The sequence below is a fragment of the Chrysemys picta genome, chromosome 1, assembly GCF_011386835.1.
Source record: "Chrysemys picta bellii isolate R12L10 chromosome 1, ASM1138683v2, whole genome shotgun sequence".
Taxonomy (NCBI): Eukaryota; Metazoa; Chordata; order Testudines; family Emydidae; genus Chrysemys; species Chrysemys picta.
In genome coordinates, this window is record NC_088791.1 from 16,005,168 (window position 1) to 16,022,689 (window position 17,522).

The following is a 17,522-nucleotide window of genomic DNA, read 5'->3' on the forward strand; positions in this document are numbered from 1 at the left end:
CCTGTTTAAACTTACTGTGTTAGCAGGATATAAAATACGTTCTTCATTCTGTCCTTTTTAGTTTAAAACATGTCTAAAAATTTGACTCTTAATGTTAGCATATCGCAAAGTTCTCCTGTCAGATTCCTAAAGGGAGTTTCTGCCCAAAGGACCCAGGAAATTGCTCAGTAATACTGAAGAAAAGACTTGTTCCTATTCTGATTTGCATTGATTTCAGTATATGTCCATGCACAGAACAATAGCTTCATTGAGTCATGTGTTCGTGATGAGAAGAGAAACTCCTGCCAAAATCAGTTGTCCATCTTTGTAGTCCTGCTTGTCAACTCATACTTCAAAATGGTGTGCAGTACAGTAACTCCTCACTTAACGTTGTAGTTATGTTCCTGCAAAATGCGACTTTAAGTGAAACGATGTTAAGCGAATCCAATTTCCTCATAAGAATTAATGTAAATGAGGGGGTTAGGTTCCAAGGAAAAAAATTTTCACCAGACAAAAGGCTATATTTTTTACACACACACACACAGTTTTAAACAAACAATTTAATACTGGTACACAGTGATGATGATTGTGAAGTTTGGTTGAGGTGAAGGAGTCAGAGAGTGGGATATTTCCCAGGGAATGCCTTACTGCTAAATGATGAACTAGCAATTGTCTAAGCCCTCAAGGGCTAACTCTCTCACTCTACAAGGCAGCAGGAATGGAGGGAGGGGAGACAATATCGCAGACAGACACAGTGTGTGTGTGTGTGTGTGTGTGTGTGTGTGTGTGTGTGTGTGTGTGTGTTTGAGAGAGAGAGATGTGCATTTCCCCTTTCAGTACGCTGACCCTACTCTTAAGTACACTGCCTTGTTAATTAGATCAGTTTGCTGAGACCGCAGCTGCTGCCAGCAAGCTCTCTCCGTCCTGAGCCTTGTCCTGTGTTGCCCCTGCTCTATGGAAGATGGGGTAAGCGGGGTGCAGGGAGGAGGGGGACAACTTGACATTAGCCCCCCTCTTCCTTCCTCCCCCCCCCCCCCCCCCCCCCCCCGCACAGCAAGCAGAAGTCTCAGGGAGCAGCTCCAAGGCAGAGGGCAGGAGCAGCACATGGCAGTGGGGGGAGGGACAGCTGAACTGCGGGCAATTGATAGCTTGCTGGGCAGCTGCTGCACAGGGAACTTAGGGGAGCAGGGAGCTGATAGGGGGCACTGATAGGGGGGCTGCTGGTCCTCCCTGGTTCCAAGCCCCCACCAGCTAGCTGCAACGGGCTGCTCTTCCTGCAAGCCGTGGACAAAGCAGGCGGCTGCCAAACGACGTTATAAGGGAGCATTGCACAACTTTAAATGAGCATGTTCCCTAATTGATCAGCAACGTAACAACGAAACAACGTTAACTGGGACGACTTTAAGTGAGGAGTTACTGTAGTTGTATGTCAGCTATTGATAAGTCACGTAAAGGTGCATTTCAAATGATATAATTCCTTCTTGTTTAGGATGCCTATTGGATAGCAATGAATAGTTCTCTGAAATGTAAAACCCTCAGTGACATCTTCCTCCTCTTCAAGAGTTCAGACTTCATTACTCGTGACTTCACTCAGCCGTAAGTATAGTTCAGACAGACAGTTTTATTAATCTGATCAAATCTAAAGTAATAGTTCTATAAATAGATCTTCTCTGAAGAGTAACTGTAAAAGGCATCGTGGAGTTTGATTCATTGTCTCTCAGTGACTTCCATAAACAACTAAAAAAATTCTTTTTTGTTTTCTAACTGCCAGCTCTGCACAAATTTGGATTCCAGGATGAGAGTGAAACCAGATTTTGTTTCTAGTGATGATGCATGAGAAAAAAGATTCTGTACGCCAAATTATCCCCTCAGCAATCCCAGGGCAACCCACCTCTCTGCTATACAGGTGTAATGAAATCGTTTACTAAGTTCCAATCAGATAAGAAGGAAATAGACTCTGTCTTACTCTCATTCTTAGCTGTGCTGATTCTGCAGTGTTAATGGGTAAAAAGCAGTAAAATATTTATTTATTTATTAAAGTAATGGGTTCTGACCCTGACAACATACAGAGAATGCCTTTGTGGACTAAATGCACTATTGTCAGAGTTGAATCACATTTTAATCAAGATTTTTCTCTCTCTGTTCTTTGTTGCTAGGGGTTTTTATTATTACTTGTCTTCACTGTGGTCCAGCATCACTTTCAGTCACTTCATTTACAACTTCTAATACTTTTGGGTTCAGTATTTCTTGCTCGGAGGAAACCGAGACCTCTGCTGCTGTGTCACCTCCCCTTTTTTTCTGGAGCTCCTTGATCCCAGTTCCTTTTGTTGCATTTGGACAAATGCTATTGCCTGGAACTGTGTCTTTCTGTGGTCAGAGATAAAATTATAAGAGTACAATGGGATTAGGTGGGTTTTTTTTTTTCTTTTCAATCTTCTAATTGGGAGGGGACAGTCAGTTGGGTAAGACCATTTAGCATCTGTGACCTCCAGACCTCTAAAACTTATGACTCATCCTAAATGTATTTCTTTGCAATGAAAGTGTTGTGTTTAATGAAGAGACCACTCTTTTTTTCAATTTTTACTTGAAGCTTAATTAGTGTTTAACTCCAGTTGCTGGTGCCCTGCTAAGAATCATCTTGGAAATTCTATTTAATTGTCTAGCTTAAAAAGTACTTCTTTGAAAATCAAGATCAGCAGGGGGAGGGGGAGAAAAGCCTTCCATAACTAAACTAAACCCCCAGTTTTATATATTTGGGAGGAAGCTTTATCCAATAGTTGTTGGCTGCTTACTTATTGTGGAGTTTAACAACGGTTTCAGTCCAGTAATTAAGTCAAAGCAGCTCTGGAAGTTATAATGTCCATGTGCAGTGCCCTATCCTGGAAAATTTAGGGCCAGACTTTTCCATGGATGGAGTATTAAGTTTTGTGCAATATCAGCAGTCATTGCAAACACACAACTCACAATTGTGTAGGCAAAACAGGGAATTGTATTTTTATATTATGGTAATGCCCATAACTTGCTAGGCACTGTCCAAACACTGAAAGTCATAGATTTGAAGCTTCTTAAGACCAGAAGGCACCATTGTGATCATTTAGTCTCACCTCCTGCATAACACGTCCCTCAGTTAAAATCCTGGTTCAAGTCCAATAGCTGTCATTGAATTAGACTATTAGAGCCTATTGTCTGGAAAAAAAAATCCAATCTTCATTTAGATTTTGTGTGATGGAGAATCCACCGGAACCAGTGGTAAGTTGTTCCAATGGTTAATTACCATCACTGTTAAGAATATGCTCCTTATTTCTAACTTGAATCTGTCTAGCTTCAACTTCCAGCCAAGAACATGGGACATGGTCCTTGCTCAGAAGCACTTATACTCTTAAAGGCTAAAAAGATAAAGGGTGGAGGAAAAGGTGATAGCATATATGCAAACTGATCAGGGTGGTGATAGCTAAAATTTTAGTGTCTTTGTTTTGATGGGAGGGATTACTCATTGGAATTGAGGTGGGAGATAGGATGGAATTGTGAGAGTAACAGAGGAAATGGCAGAGGGAGAGGAGAACTCTATGAAAATGAGGTTGAACTGAGGAGGAAGGGAGGGAGGTTGGACTAGGGCAGTGGTTCCCAAACTTTAACAGCCCGCGAACCCCTTTCACTAAATTGTGAAATCTCGTGAACCCCCTCCTAAAAATGAATATTTTCAGGGGTTTAAGTTTAAATTTCCTGGGGCTCGGGCTGGGGTTCGGACTGACGGGGGCAGGGCTCGGGCTGCCAGCCCCAACTGCCCGGCCCCGCTCTCCCTGGGGCTCGGGCTGCCAGCCCCGTGCGGAGTGCTGGGGTTCGGGCTGCCAGCTCCCCCGCTGACCGCCGGGACTCAGGCTGCCAGCCCCAATTGCCTGGCCCCGCTCTCCCTGGGACTCAGGGTGTCTGCCCTGCAACCAGGTCCCACCTGCTGTCTCCAATGCCCGGGGTCCTCTGTCCACCATTAGTGAAATTTTTCTGGTGCACCCCCTGTAACGTTCTGCAAACCCCCAGGAGTTCGTGAATCCCAGTATGGGAGCCACTGGACTAGGGGAATGAGCTGGGGCAGGTGAGAAGTTGCAGTAAATAGGACCAAAAGCCAATAACAATACAGGGAATGAGGAAAAACCTAACCAGAGCCCAAGTTTTCAGAGTCAAGTGAAGATTTCTGGAGGTTGTGACAACTCTTTGACAGCTGCTCTGGCTCCTGCTGTTCAGAGGGGATGGGAGACTGCTTAGCCACATGCCTCAGGCAGGTTCCTCTCCATCCATAAAGAGTTGGAAGACCCCGACTTAACCCATGTGGTGCCTTCTGTTGTAGCTGGCGCTGGCTGCTTTGGGGAGTGAGAGATGGGTCTGGAAGCTTCCATAGTTTTCCCAACAAGATCCTCCTAGTGACAGTTCCCCAGAGATGAGGGAAGGAGGCTGCCAAGCCTACTAAGCACGTGCATTGTTGCCCATCGGGTGTGCAGATCTTGCAGGTGCAATTTATGTGTGATCCTTGGAAATTTTGGCCACTTAAAATTTGCTGCTACTTGTTTATTTATAAGTCTTGGGAAAATGTACCCAGTAATTACTAGCAGGAGGACTAAATCTACTAGCTAGAGGTAGGAAATGCAAGGGTGGGAGTAGCTCCACTAGCAGAGTCCAGGGCTTGTGCCTTCATGAGAAGCGCAGCTGCTAGGGAGAGGTAGGATGCTGGGATTTCTACTAGGATGTTGTCCTTAAAGGCCCCAGGCAGAGTCAATCTTTAGTCTGAGCATCCAGCTAGTACATATTTTATCTTTTTTTATAAATATGAAGCTTCACACCTCTGAAATTGTTGGAAGAAGTCATCTCCCCCACACAGATCCTACTGGCCGAGTTTCTGCTATTCTACCCTTCAGTCTTCTGCAGTGTGGGAGTGGAAATGAGCAAATAAGTCTCTCCTTCTCTACTCCCTACCTAGCCTCTATTTCCAAGGTCTTCCTAGGGGTCACATTGGGAAAACAAAAATTGTGGTGTGGTTTCTAAAGCGCACCAGTGAAACTGATGCAATCCTTGTTAATTTGACATTGCTGCTGTTTGACAAAATTTTAATTAGCTGCAGAGACACGAGCTATCGGTAGTCTCGGGAAGACAACACTGCGTTGTGTGTGTAATACTAGCTTGTAAACTCCTCATGCAGGCCACATTCTTTATTCTGTAAACCACCCAGTTGTACTGTGTGTGAATGAAATGTTATGTATGTCTTGCCTTTATGTATTGCTGTAGCACACAAATGCATTGTTGTATAATTTGTATTAAAATAGCACCAGAAGTTCCAATCAAGGGTTGGGACCTAGGTTGCCATAAAACACATTGGGCTATGATGGTGCTGTGATGCACCTCTTATCAGCATTAATGCATCATCACACCTTTGAATTGGACTAGTCTTAGTGCCTTATCTCATTATAAAAGGATTTGTGGCCTCTTTTCACTGAAGTGTGCCGTAACTTGAAACACTTTACTTGAAACACTTTTTCAAATTAAATTACAAAAATCTCTTTTTTTACCAAGCCTGAGTGGACTTGGGTGAGACATATTTTAGTCATGGAGCATCAAGAGTACTCAAATGAAAAATTCTATGGACCTGGCAGTATGGTTGAAAAGTTCATAGAGGAGATATAAATAAATGTAAACAACTGGATCCTATTAGAGAAGAAATTGAACAATAATGCAATTCAGTGAAAACCTGCACTATTCTCTTATTTTACAGCAAACCAGATGCTTCATGTAGAGTAGTTTTTCTAGCTTTTTCCTGTGATTTGGATTTTTCTCAGTTCACTCCTGTGTTGGACACCTCCGTATTTCTTTTCTAGTAATGCTTCTCTGTCTGTTAAGTTTGGCTATTTAATTTTAGTCTTGTTCTATTGTATTTTAAAATGGTGCCATGCCTTGGTAAGTGAGAGGACAGTATATCAAGAGGGTTTAATAATCCAACGGAGGGTTTGCTTCTATCACCACTATGCAAATACACACATTGACATTTTAGTGCCAATCCCAGTGAGGCTGATGGAAAATGCTTTGGCCAAAGTAAACAGAAGTCACTTATGAGCCCAGGGGCTTCTTTATTGTTATTCACTATGCAGGGGATATATGTTGGCTTTGCTTTTTCCCTTAGCTCAAGGATAGACATTTAACTGTTCTTAGTAAGGACTTCATTTTAGACTCTCCATCCAGTTTGGATTTGATGGTCTCAGCCTTCTTGTATGATGACCCCAAGGCCTGGATGCTAGTTAATGGGATTGTGTCCCCTATTTTCTCATTGTATAAAGATGCCCAGCAATAAGGGGGGAGGGTTAGCTCAGTGGTTTGAGCATTGGCCTGCTAAACCCAGGGTTGTGAGTTCCATCCTTGAGGGGGCCACTTAGGGATCTGGGGCAAAATCAGTACTTGGTCCTGCTACTGAAGGCAGGGGGCTGGACTCAATGACCTATCAAGGTTCCTTTCAGTTCTAGGAGATGGGATATCTCCATTAAGAGACCTTGGGCTTCTGGGCAAATTGTGGTATAGGTAATTACAATCTGATCTAAAGACTGATCTGTTTTCAGTTGGGGAAAAGTTACACTTCACTTTCCCTCCTAAAAGCTATTTTGTAATGTTAGTGTAAAATACTGTGGTAGTTTTTGCAAGAGCAGGCTTTAGTTTGGTAATAGGGTGAATTATTGCATAGAGATGTAGATAATATGGGCAACTTTATGTTGATTTTGAGTGAGAGTTGTACCTAATTAGGGGCAAAATTCATCCCACCTTAATCTGTAAAGCATTTTGGCCTCCTCCTAGATGAACTGTTGTAAATAAAAGGTAGTTGAATAAAACATCCTGCTTTTAATCCAGTCCGTTCATAGCATTCCTGAACTGCTAAATTATTCATATGAACTTAGGCAGTGAAACAGGCTAAATGATTAGACTTGCTGAATCACAAGGTTGTCTCTATTAATTACGCTATTGATTAAATGCCAGCGCCATAGACCTTGGCAAGCAAAAATTAGAAATGCAACTAGCATATGGAAGTAAAATGCTGAACAGGTGAAAACTGGAGACATTGTGTGTCCTCTCACTTGGATGGGCTTGTAAAAAAAGAGAGAGAAATAGATTTGATTGTATTTAGTGGGATGCAAAAACTTTTGCTCAGACATAAAATAACAGCCAAAAAACTTATTATACATTTCTTTATATTTTGTTACCTTTGTGCTCCTGAACTGTCCAACTAGTAAAAGAAGCTCTGTTGTTTGGGAGGTAGTGTGACACTGAACGGACTATTGGTAGACCTGATTTCTTATCCCAGCTCTGCCCATGACCTGCTTTGTGACCAAGGGCAAATCAGCTCATTTCTCTGTGCATCTTTCCCCTCCCACCCTCTGCGTGTCTTGTTTGTTTATACCAAGCTGATTAGGTCAGGGTGGGATTGTGTTTGCGCAGTCTCTAGCACAATGGAGTCCCAATTTAAGTGCTACTGTAGTACAGATCATAAATAATATACAGTCTGATTAGTCAGAACATCTTGAATATGACTGGCTGTACTTCCAATGTTTAAATGTTTGGCTTCTGACATGAAGCTGGCACTTCAATCACTTTAAAATTCTTAGATACAAGAACTTCCCTCATGGAACAGTAATAGAGTAACAAGGACTTGAACACAGCACACTGATAACAGTGCAGTCAGTGTTGTTTCTCTTTCATGTAAGCATTGTATTTTACCTAACTGATTTAACAGAAAACAGATTATTCAGGGTTTGGTGTGTGGTGTGAGCCTTAAGCCAGTTTTTTTTTTTAAATAACCTAATGTAGTGCATAGGCAGTAAGAACTCCTCCATTTTAATTGGATTCTGTATCAAGCTGAAAACCTTGTCCCTCCTGTAAACAAAACTTTCTTGTTTTGTTTCTATCTGCCTTTCAGTAAATGATTTTAGTGTATAGTGGGATTCCCTCTGAGACCTTTTCCTCTTGGCTTATCCAGAACACCTTGTCCAGTTCTGAAAACAATTTATCCAGTTCTCTGGGATCCAAAAAACTCAGTTAAACTCCAGATTTCATCACTGAGATTCCTTTATTTAGCTTACGGCAAGCTATGCTGTGTTGATCAGACTCAAGCATAGGAGTGGGTATAGGGCATACCACACATCCAAAGTTATACAGAAAACCTTTTCCTTTATATACATTTACACATTGCATTGCATTTACTATACATTGCATCATACATTTTGGATTGGATTGGTTACCTTGTAGGAACCAATCCCTGTGCAGGATGCTGTGTCCAGGTGTTGTCCACACTTGACCTACTCCTTACCTCATCTCTACATTCCTAATTTATCTTGTATCAGATGGGTAGCCGTGTTAGTCTGGATCTGTAAAAGCAGCAAAGAATCCTGTGGCACCTTATAGGAGCATGCGCTTTTGTGGGTGAATACCACGAAACATGCATCCGAAGAAGTGGGTATTCACCCACGAAAGCTCATGCTCCTATACGTCTGTTAGTCTATAAGGTGCCACAGGACTCTTTGCTGCTAATTTATCTTGTCAATTGTTAGTAAATGGTTGTTCCCCCTCTTATCTTAGCTGGCTCACATTCTTTTCCCCCCACCTACTGATCTATTTACTTACTGTATTTAGCACAAATGTTCTGTTTTCATCCTAATGATATGTTTACCTCTCTAATTCTATCTTCCAACAAATGAGGCCTCCCTTCATATGTTAATTACTCATGTCAGACCTCTAGTAGGCATCCTTCAGTCTTGATAAACCATGGATATGTGCCCCTGAGAGAGAGAGAATTTATTTAATAATTTTATGGCAGCCGTGGCTGAAGAGACCCAATCTGTTGCATCTGTCACATTTAAAGGTGGTGTTTCAACCCTTTGGGCTCTTTCTTCTGCAAGCTCTTTTCTCCACTGCCAAGCTGGACTGCTTTCTCTCGTAACTCTTGTTCACACTGACCTTCTGTCGGTGGTGCTGGTGCGCATCCTCACCAAGAGTGCTTCCATCGACTTAAGAGGGAAAGTGTAGGGGGCTGAGCGCCAGGGCTCTCCGCTCCACGCGCAGTTCCCCACCAGGAACAGGGCAGCCACACCGGGCTTCTCGGCTCCCTGCTTTACGTCAGCCTAACACTGTAGTGTAGATCAAGCCTCAAATTTCATATGATACACTTGAATTAAGTTAACCTACCACCTGTATTAGCCGTATTGTTAAGCTCTTGTTTCCAAAGGCTGTGGTCCTGAGTGTGATCTTCCCAGTTATCCACATCCATGTCCATTTCATTGAGGTATCGCTTGCAGGCATCCTTGAAATGCAATTTTGGGTGTCCTTTGGGTCTTTTTCCAGATGCCAGTTTGCCATAGAGGATGCCCTTTGGGATGGTCCCATCATCCATTCGGTGCACATGCCCAAGCCAGCAGAGGCATCTTTGTTTGAGGAATGTTTGCATGCTGGATATACTGGCCCACTTGAGCACCTCAGTGTTGGTGACTCTGTCCCCTGCAGGAGAGCCCAAAGATTCGATGAAGACAATGCATATGAAAGCTGTTAAGTCTCTTTTCTTGATGAGAGTATAAGGTCCATGCCTCATTCCTGTACAAAAGTGTGCTGATAACACAGCAGCCTCTTGCTGCATGTACTGCTAATACAGGTGGTAGGTTAACCTAACTCAAGTGTACCATATGCAATTTGAGGCTTCGTCTACGCTACAGCATTAGGTTGACGTAAGGCAGGGAGCCAAGAAGCCCAGTGTGGCTGCCCTGTTCCCGGCGTGGAGCTGAGAGCCCAGGCTCTCAGCCCCCCACATGTCCCCTCTTAAGTCGATGGAAGCACTCTTGCTGAGGACACGTACCACCAGCAGAAGAAGGGCAGTGTGGACATGAACCACTGCAGTAATTACTGAGGTGGTTGTAAGCCAACCTTACATAGGTTGACTGGTGTTTATAGTGTAGGCATGCCCTTAGACATTTGGAGATATCTTTTGATTCGGTTTTCCATCATTTCTGTAAACTTTAAAAGAATGTTTGGTGCAAGGCCCTTTTTGAGTGGCATATGAACCACCTCCTCCAACTTGCCTCAAGTGCTTAAAGTAAAAATCTCTAACAATTAAATCCAAGGGTAGAGAAAAAGGGCCTGATCGAAAAGCCTGTTCAAGTCAGCGGGAAGACTTGTGTTCAGGCTTTGGATCAGACTGGAAGGCTGTAGTATTCTTCAGGTACAAAATAACGGTTACAATTTTCATTACAACGTTGCTGGTTTGTTTTATTATCCACAAGAGTAATTACAGTGATTTGCAAATCAATTCATGGCTCCTTTAGTGTGATGTATACTGCAGGCATTGTAAATCCTGGTAAATCACTTCACTCCTTTTTATGGGCAAAGGGTGAGCGGAATTAAACAGCATATATCTGCTCAATGCAGTGATGTGTTTTAGCAAGTATGTGCCAGTGGGGATTCGTATACTTGCGAAATATACCAAAAGGGATCTTTCTCCTGTTTACCTGTAAATAAGATTTCAATAAATAAAATGGAGACCAACCATATTTCACGAATGCGCTATAAGCTGTGGGGCTAAGGTCTTTCAGCCCCTGCTAGTGTCTGAAACATAAGTTCTGACACAGTTTCAGAACTAGGATCCCTGGCATCTCTTAATTGTGCATGTGTGCAAATTATTTGCTGCTGTTCCCAGTGCTTTTAAACCTTAACAGTGTTTAGGTTAGAGGAACTCTGCTCAGCCTCTTGCTTCCAGTGTTCAAGGAAAGCCTCATCTGTCACAGATCAGTAATTGGATGGCTTTGGCTCTGCCTGTTAACACTCAGTGCCACAATAAGTTTGGTATAAAATAGGCAGTGATAACACTTAATAGAATGAATACATTCAAGATGGTCTTCAGGGCTAGCGGTGCATTATTTTGTGGGAAACATCCATGGCAATTTCCAGCAGGAGAGAGAAGGATTCATAGATTATTATTTTTTTTTTAAAAATTTCACTTTAGCTTTGACTGGACTCAGTTGTGTTTCATTCTGAACATAAGAATGTCCATACTGGGTCAGACCAATGGTCCATGTAGCTCGGTATCCCGTCTTCCGTCAGTGGCCGACGCCAGATGCTTCAGAGGGAATGAACAGAACAGGGAAATTATCAAGTGATCCAGCCCCTGTTGTTCACTCCCAGCTTCGGGCAGTTAGAGGCTTAGTATAGTGGCTCTCAACCTTTCCAGACTACTGTACCCTTTTCAGGAGTCTGATTTGTCTTGCGTACCCCAAGTTTCACCTCACTTAAAAACTACTTGCTTACAAAATCAGACACAAAAATACAGAAGTGTCACAGCACACTATTGCTGAAAAATTGCTTACTTTCTCACTTTTACGATATAATTATAAAATAAATAATTTGGAATATAAATATTGTACTTACGTTTCAGTTTATAGTATATAGAGCAGTATAAACAAGTCATAGTCTGTATGAAATTTTAGTTTGTACTGACTTTGTTAGTGCTGTTTATGTAGCCTGGTGAAATACTAGGCAAATCTCTAGATGAATTGATGTACCCCCTGGAAGATGTCTGCATACCCCAAAGAGTACATGTACCCTGGTTAAGAACCACTGGCTCAGTACACCCAGAGTGTGAGGTTGCATCACTGACCATCTTGACTAATCGTCTTTGATGGACCTACCTCCATTAACTTATCTAATTCTTTTTTGAACCCCATTATAGTTTTGGCCTTCACAGTGTGCCCTGGCAATGAGTTCCACAGGTTGATTGTGCATTGTGTGAAGTGAACTTCCTTTTGTTTGCTTTAAACCTGCTGCCTATTAATTTAATCAGGTGACCTCTGGTTCTATTGTTATGGGAAGGGGTAAACAACACTTCCTTATTCACTTTTCTCCACACCTTTCATGATTTTATAGACCTCTACCCTATCCCCCCTTACCTTACTTGTCTCTTTTCCAAGCCGAACAGCATCAGTTTCCTTAATCTCTCCTCATATGGAAGCTGTTCCATCCCACTACTCATTTTCGTTGCCCTTCTCTGCACCTTTTCCAATTCTAATATATCTTTTTTGATATGGGGCGACCAGAACTGCATGCAGTGTTCGAGGTGTGGCTCAGCAGACACTCCTGATCATTTTGACACTGTGTCCTAGTTGCATTCTGTTGTCTATCAAGCATTTTGCTGGTTTGCTGAACTTGGTACCTGTATTCAAGGCAGCCTACAGGTGCTGAAGGTGGGATGCAAGGTTTTTAATTCCTGCCTTAAAGGGAGAGGAGCAGTAACATCTCTTAGTCTCTGCCAAAGGCACCAGAGGGGCACTTAAACTTGATCCATTTTAGGACTATTCTTGCTAACTTGCCAGGTCCCCAAGGACTGCACCAAACTGGCATAGAAAGGAGCAGCTTGCAGATACCCTCATTTCAAATATTGAGATATGCAGTGGAAGGGAGCACTGATCATAGTACGCAAGATGAGGTAAGTCAGTATCTCATGTGCTGTAGTACATATTAAAGCATATACTCACTGGGTTTTCTCCATGGTAGCAGCCCACAGCAGGCATTATGGGGTACTTGTACCCTCATATCTCGACGACTGGCTCATGGTGGCGTGATCCAAACGAGAAGCTCAGATCTCAATCTCTATGTTGCTGGGCCTCCTTTCTTCTATAAGGGTCAGTATCAATACCAAAAAGTCAACTTTAAGCCCTACACAATGCTTAGACTTCATAGGGGCCATCATCAACTCAATCACGGCTCAAGTCTACCTACCACAAGACAGGTTCCAGACTCTGCAAGAGCTCATAACTCATGTAGTCAACAGTCCTTCAGTCCCGGCCAGGACTTGCCTCTCCCTCCTGAATCACATGGCCTCGTGCACGTACATCATTGCCTTCGCTCCTCTTCACCTTCGCTGCCTCCAGAGGAGGTTCCAGAAAGTTTACTCGCCTATTCATCACACCATGGGCATGAGGCTCACAGTTTCCCCCCAAGGTAATCTTATCCCTTCACTGGTGGAGAGAACCTCGTCAAGTCTGCATAGGGGCTCCACTTCCTGCCCTCCTTCCCCAAGGCGGTAGATCTGTTGATTTGTGGTGGAGAAGGAACTGGAGACGCGGTTGGTCCGCCCCGCCCATTGTCACTGCAGATGAAACCCTGAGACAAGTCAGGATGCGTGCGCGGACCAACGGACATTACCTTTAAATTCTCCAGTTCTAGACACATAGTACACATGTGTAAACCCTCAGTGGAAAGCAGATAGGGGCCACGCATCTTGAAGAACCTCCACTTACAGGTAAGTAACCTCCTCTTACTTACTTAATCTGTACTGAATTTGGATAAGTCTTGTCACTTTTGGGAGGGCACTCAGTTGTTACCCTTTTAACCAGCTTGTCCTCATGGTTGAGCTGTTCACCGAATGGTAGGCATTTTACTAACAGCTCATATGAGATTGGGAGCTCTACTTTTAGAAAGAGGATATACTTTTGTTATCATTCCTTTGAAAGTTACAGGATTTATTGTAGTGTTCATAATTTGGTGAAAATATAGAGATTACACAATAGTTGGCATTGGGATAACTGCTTCTATTCTTACTGGCTAATGAACGAAGGAATAAGAGACTAACTCACGAGAAAAAGCTTTGGTGTCTGCCTACAGATATCTAATGTGTGTGAATAACATGGTAGCAGGGATATTTTGGGTTTTTGTTTTGTTTCTGTCTTTTAAGATCTGTTCTTCTAAATGCATTATTTATTGTTGTTGACGCCGAAAGATGCCATGCTCTGGTATAGGCAGTGGCAAGTTAAACTACTTTGCTTCTCCCATTGATGGAAAGGAAAAGTAGATCCACTGTTGCTGTAAGAATCATGGTGATATTGCTTCGTTCACTGAAAGGTGTATTGCTTTAGGAAGTTACCAGAGAAAGATACTTGAAGACATTTGCTCCAAGTAATATAATGAAACTAGAACATCAAAGTGCGTGCTATTTCTGTGTCAGTGCAGTTATGCCAGGATAACTATTTAAGAGGAAGGCAAAGTGTAGTTATCGCAGGCAAATAATATCTTGGCAATGAAGAAGTACTTTGAAGGGACACCATCAATATAAGAGTCATACATGATAAACAAATGCATTTCTCTGCTACTAATAAATTCTTAAATCATTAAGAGTACTTGTCACTTTTTTTGTACTGTTTATCTTTTTGCATTTCTCTCAGCGTGGTCAATGAAAATCCAAGAAAGTCAGTTTTACTTTGAGGTTCTTAGTGCTACAGTGTTGATGTTCCAACCATTCCTGGGGAAATATCCATTGTTAAAAAGCAATGGTTTGGATGAGAATGTTGTGTGTGGTTGTAGAAACCATTCTATTGGTTGAAGGTTGCTCTGACACAGTTTAACTTTGATTCAAATCTAACTTGATAGTGTCTCCTTTTTAAAATAATTTTCTCCCTTTTCTCTAACCAGTCTTAAGTTAACTTCTCTATGAAGTTCATGCCCAAGCAAGGCTTCTCCTTAATATACAGTAAAAGAAATGGGTGATAGGTGATCTCTGTGGGTCATGTGAGTAACTGTCCGGGTGTGCCAAGGAAGAGGCATTTGCCAGTGGCATACCCATACTTGTTGTTTACTTCTAGAGTTAAAATCTCTTAGAAATGCTTAACAATGCCTTTGCGATGCATGGTTCCAGTTTGTAATGCTTGCTCTGAATAAAAACAGTTTTATGTACAATAGATCTTGACAGCATAATTTATTTTTCCAGATTTATTCACTGTACTGATGATACCCCTGATCCTTGCTTGGAATATGAGGTAAGACTCCTCTCCTGGCTCTAGATAATTTAAATATCTTACCCTTGAGAAGGCTGATACTTATGCTTGGATGACACCAAGAAAACACTTTAGTGCTTTTAAAAAATAAATAAATAAAAATGCCAGACTAATCGTTATGGAGACTGACGAGCATCTCTCTGCTTTCCACACACCAGATACATTGCAAGCAGTGGCCCTGCAAGCTTCGTAATACTCTCCCAGAGCGTGTCAACTTTGACCCGGGAGGGGAAACTTGAATGGCTGAGAGAGTTATTCATTCTCTAAATGGCCTATTTTAGTCCTTAGCCTTACTGCCAGCGGAGAGGCCAATTGAGGTGGCTTTACGTTGTCCACTGAGAACAGGACAGAGGCACCAACTCCTTTTGCCTAGACTACAGAATAATCAGAATGACTTGGTCACTGTTGAATGTACTGCATTTGAACCACTGACCTAGGCATAGTGCATTAGTGATCCCTTTAAGTATTAAGTTGAAGTATCTTCGGAGTCCATTGTATTGAATGAAAAGCTAGGTAAGTAAATCTTGCATTTAGCTGTGGTGACTGTTCGGATCTTATGCGCTCATTAACAGTGGCTTATTTTTGAACAATGGCAGAGTCCTTAAAATTGCTACTGAGGTATTCTTTTAAATCCCATGGCAGAGCCTGAGTCTTAAAACAGTGTTCAAGTACATATCTGTGAAATGCCGTGCTTGTCTTTAAATGTTTATTGCTTTTCATATTTGAGTTCTGTGCCATGCTAGTGGAGTATAGCGAGAGAGATCCAATGGGCAAAATTATGGTGTATTAGAGAGGCAATTTTGTTTTTACATGTATTTTTCACAGATAAAGAAATAAGTGACAAGATAAGATTTCAAAGAAATTTGGCTTATTTGCCAAGATAATTACACCCATTACAATTGTGAGGGGGTTTTCCCTTGTGTTAAGAATATCCTGTGATATTTTTCTTAATAGCAGGTACTATCTTAAGACCAAAATATGTGTTTATTGACAAAAAGTCATATTTTGACATGTTGTATTTTTTTTCCTGTAGCTTGTGCTTCGAAAATGGTGTGAATTAATTCCTGGGGCAGAATTCAGATGCTTTGTGAAAGAAAACAAACTTATAGGTGAGTATCTTCTTAAAGACTCTGTAGTATTCACTGGGGTATCTAAGGTTTGCTCCTATTCCTTTAAAAACAGTAGAACATGGAAACCTTTCTTCCCCTATCGCAACACGGTCTTCATAGGATTCTAATTCCTTCTTGCTTCCATCTATATTTGTTTTACCTTTGGGTTTAAATATTTTTTCCTTCTGTCATATTAAACATGATAAGTTAAATTCTGTTTTGCATTAAATCCAACAGCCTGACAACATATTTATGCCCAGCAGGATGGTGGATATATCCTTGAAATCTGTGGATAGGCTGTGCAGAAAGCCACCACAAAGAATTAGGTTTTTCGGAGTGGTCATCTAGGGTATGGCTCACATGTTCAGGGCTCTAATCTGGCCATGATCCTGTAGTTAAAAGCTATTGTGTGAGATGCAGCTGATCACACAGTGCTGCTTTATCAATGCATATGTTTTCGGGACCAGAATACATGTATCTAGAATTTGACCTAACCTACTTGGAGACCTGGCAAGGGGTCAGAATCTAGGAGGGACAAGAAGGAGTATAAATGCGAAATCTAATGAACAATTTAGATCAGGGATCGGCAACCTTTGGCATGCAGCCAGTCAGGGAAATCCACTGGTGGGCCGGGCCGGTTTGTTTACCTGCAGTGTCCGCAGGTTCGGCCAGTCGCAGCTCCTACTGGCTGCGGTTCGCCGTTCCAGGCCAATGGGGGCTTCGGGAAGTGGCGGCCAGCACGTCCCTCGGCCCTCACCGCTTACCAATGCAAGATGTATGGGGAATAAATGGGAAGAACTAGAAATACTAATGAATAACCACAATTATGACATGATTGGCATCACAGAGACTTGTATGGTAATTCACAGGACTAGAATATCGATATAGAAGGATACAGCTTGTTCAGGAAGGACAGGCAGGGAAAAAGGGAAGGAGGTGTGTTGCCTTGTATGTCAAAGATGTATGCACTTGCACTGAAGTTAAGATAGAAGTGAGAGGTAGACCTGTTGAAAATCTCTGGGTAAGGATAAAAGGGGTAAAAACAAAACAAGGGTGGCATTATAGTAGGGCCACCTAACCAGGAAGAAGAGGTGGATGGGGCTTTTTTTCTTTAAGAACTAACAAAATCATCCAAAACACAGGACTCGGAGGTGATGGTGGACTCTATTACTTAGACTTCTGTTGGGAAAATAATACAGCAAGGCACAGATTATCCAACAAGTTCTTTGAATGCATAGAAGACAACTTTTGATTACAGAAGGTGGAGAAAGCAAGTAGAGGAGAGGCTGGTCTAGATTTGATTCTGACAAATAGGGAAGAACTGGTTGAGAATTTGAAGGTGGAAGACAGCTTGGGTGAACGTGATCCTGAAATGGTAGAGTTCATGATTCTAAGGGATAGTAGAAGAGAAAACAGCAGAATCAAGACAATGGACTTCAAGAAGGCAGACTTTAGCAAACTCAGAGAATTGGTAGGTAAGATCCCATAGGAAGCAAGTCTAAGGGAAAAAATTCAGGAGAGCTGGCAGTTTTTTAGAGAGACCTTATTAAGGTCACAAGAGCAAACTATCCCAATAGGAAAGATAGAAGCTATGGTAAGAGAC

The 17,522-nt window shown here is 42.2% G+C and overlaps 1 protein-coding gene across 1 annotated transcript in view; it reads left to right on the forward strand.

The window, feature by feature from the left end:
- The window catches only part of CDC123 (cell division cycle 123), a 79,623-nt gene that overhangs the window by 17,937 nt on the left and 44,164 nt on the right, over positions 1–17,522 (forward strand). Inside the window, exons 6-8 of the mRNA XM_008172230.4 lie at positions 1,469–1,575; positions 14,744–14,792; positions 15,844–15,919. Coding sequence (XP_008170452.1) covers positions 1,469–1,575; positions 14,744–14,792; positions 15,844–15,919 — 232 coding nt within the window. The remainder of the gene's footprint in view (positions 1–1,468; positions 1,576–14,743; positions 14,793–15,843; positions 15,920–17,522) is intronic.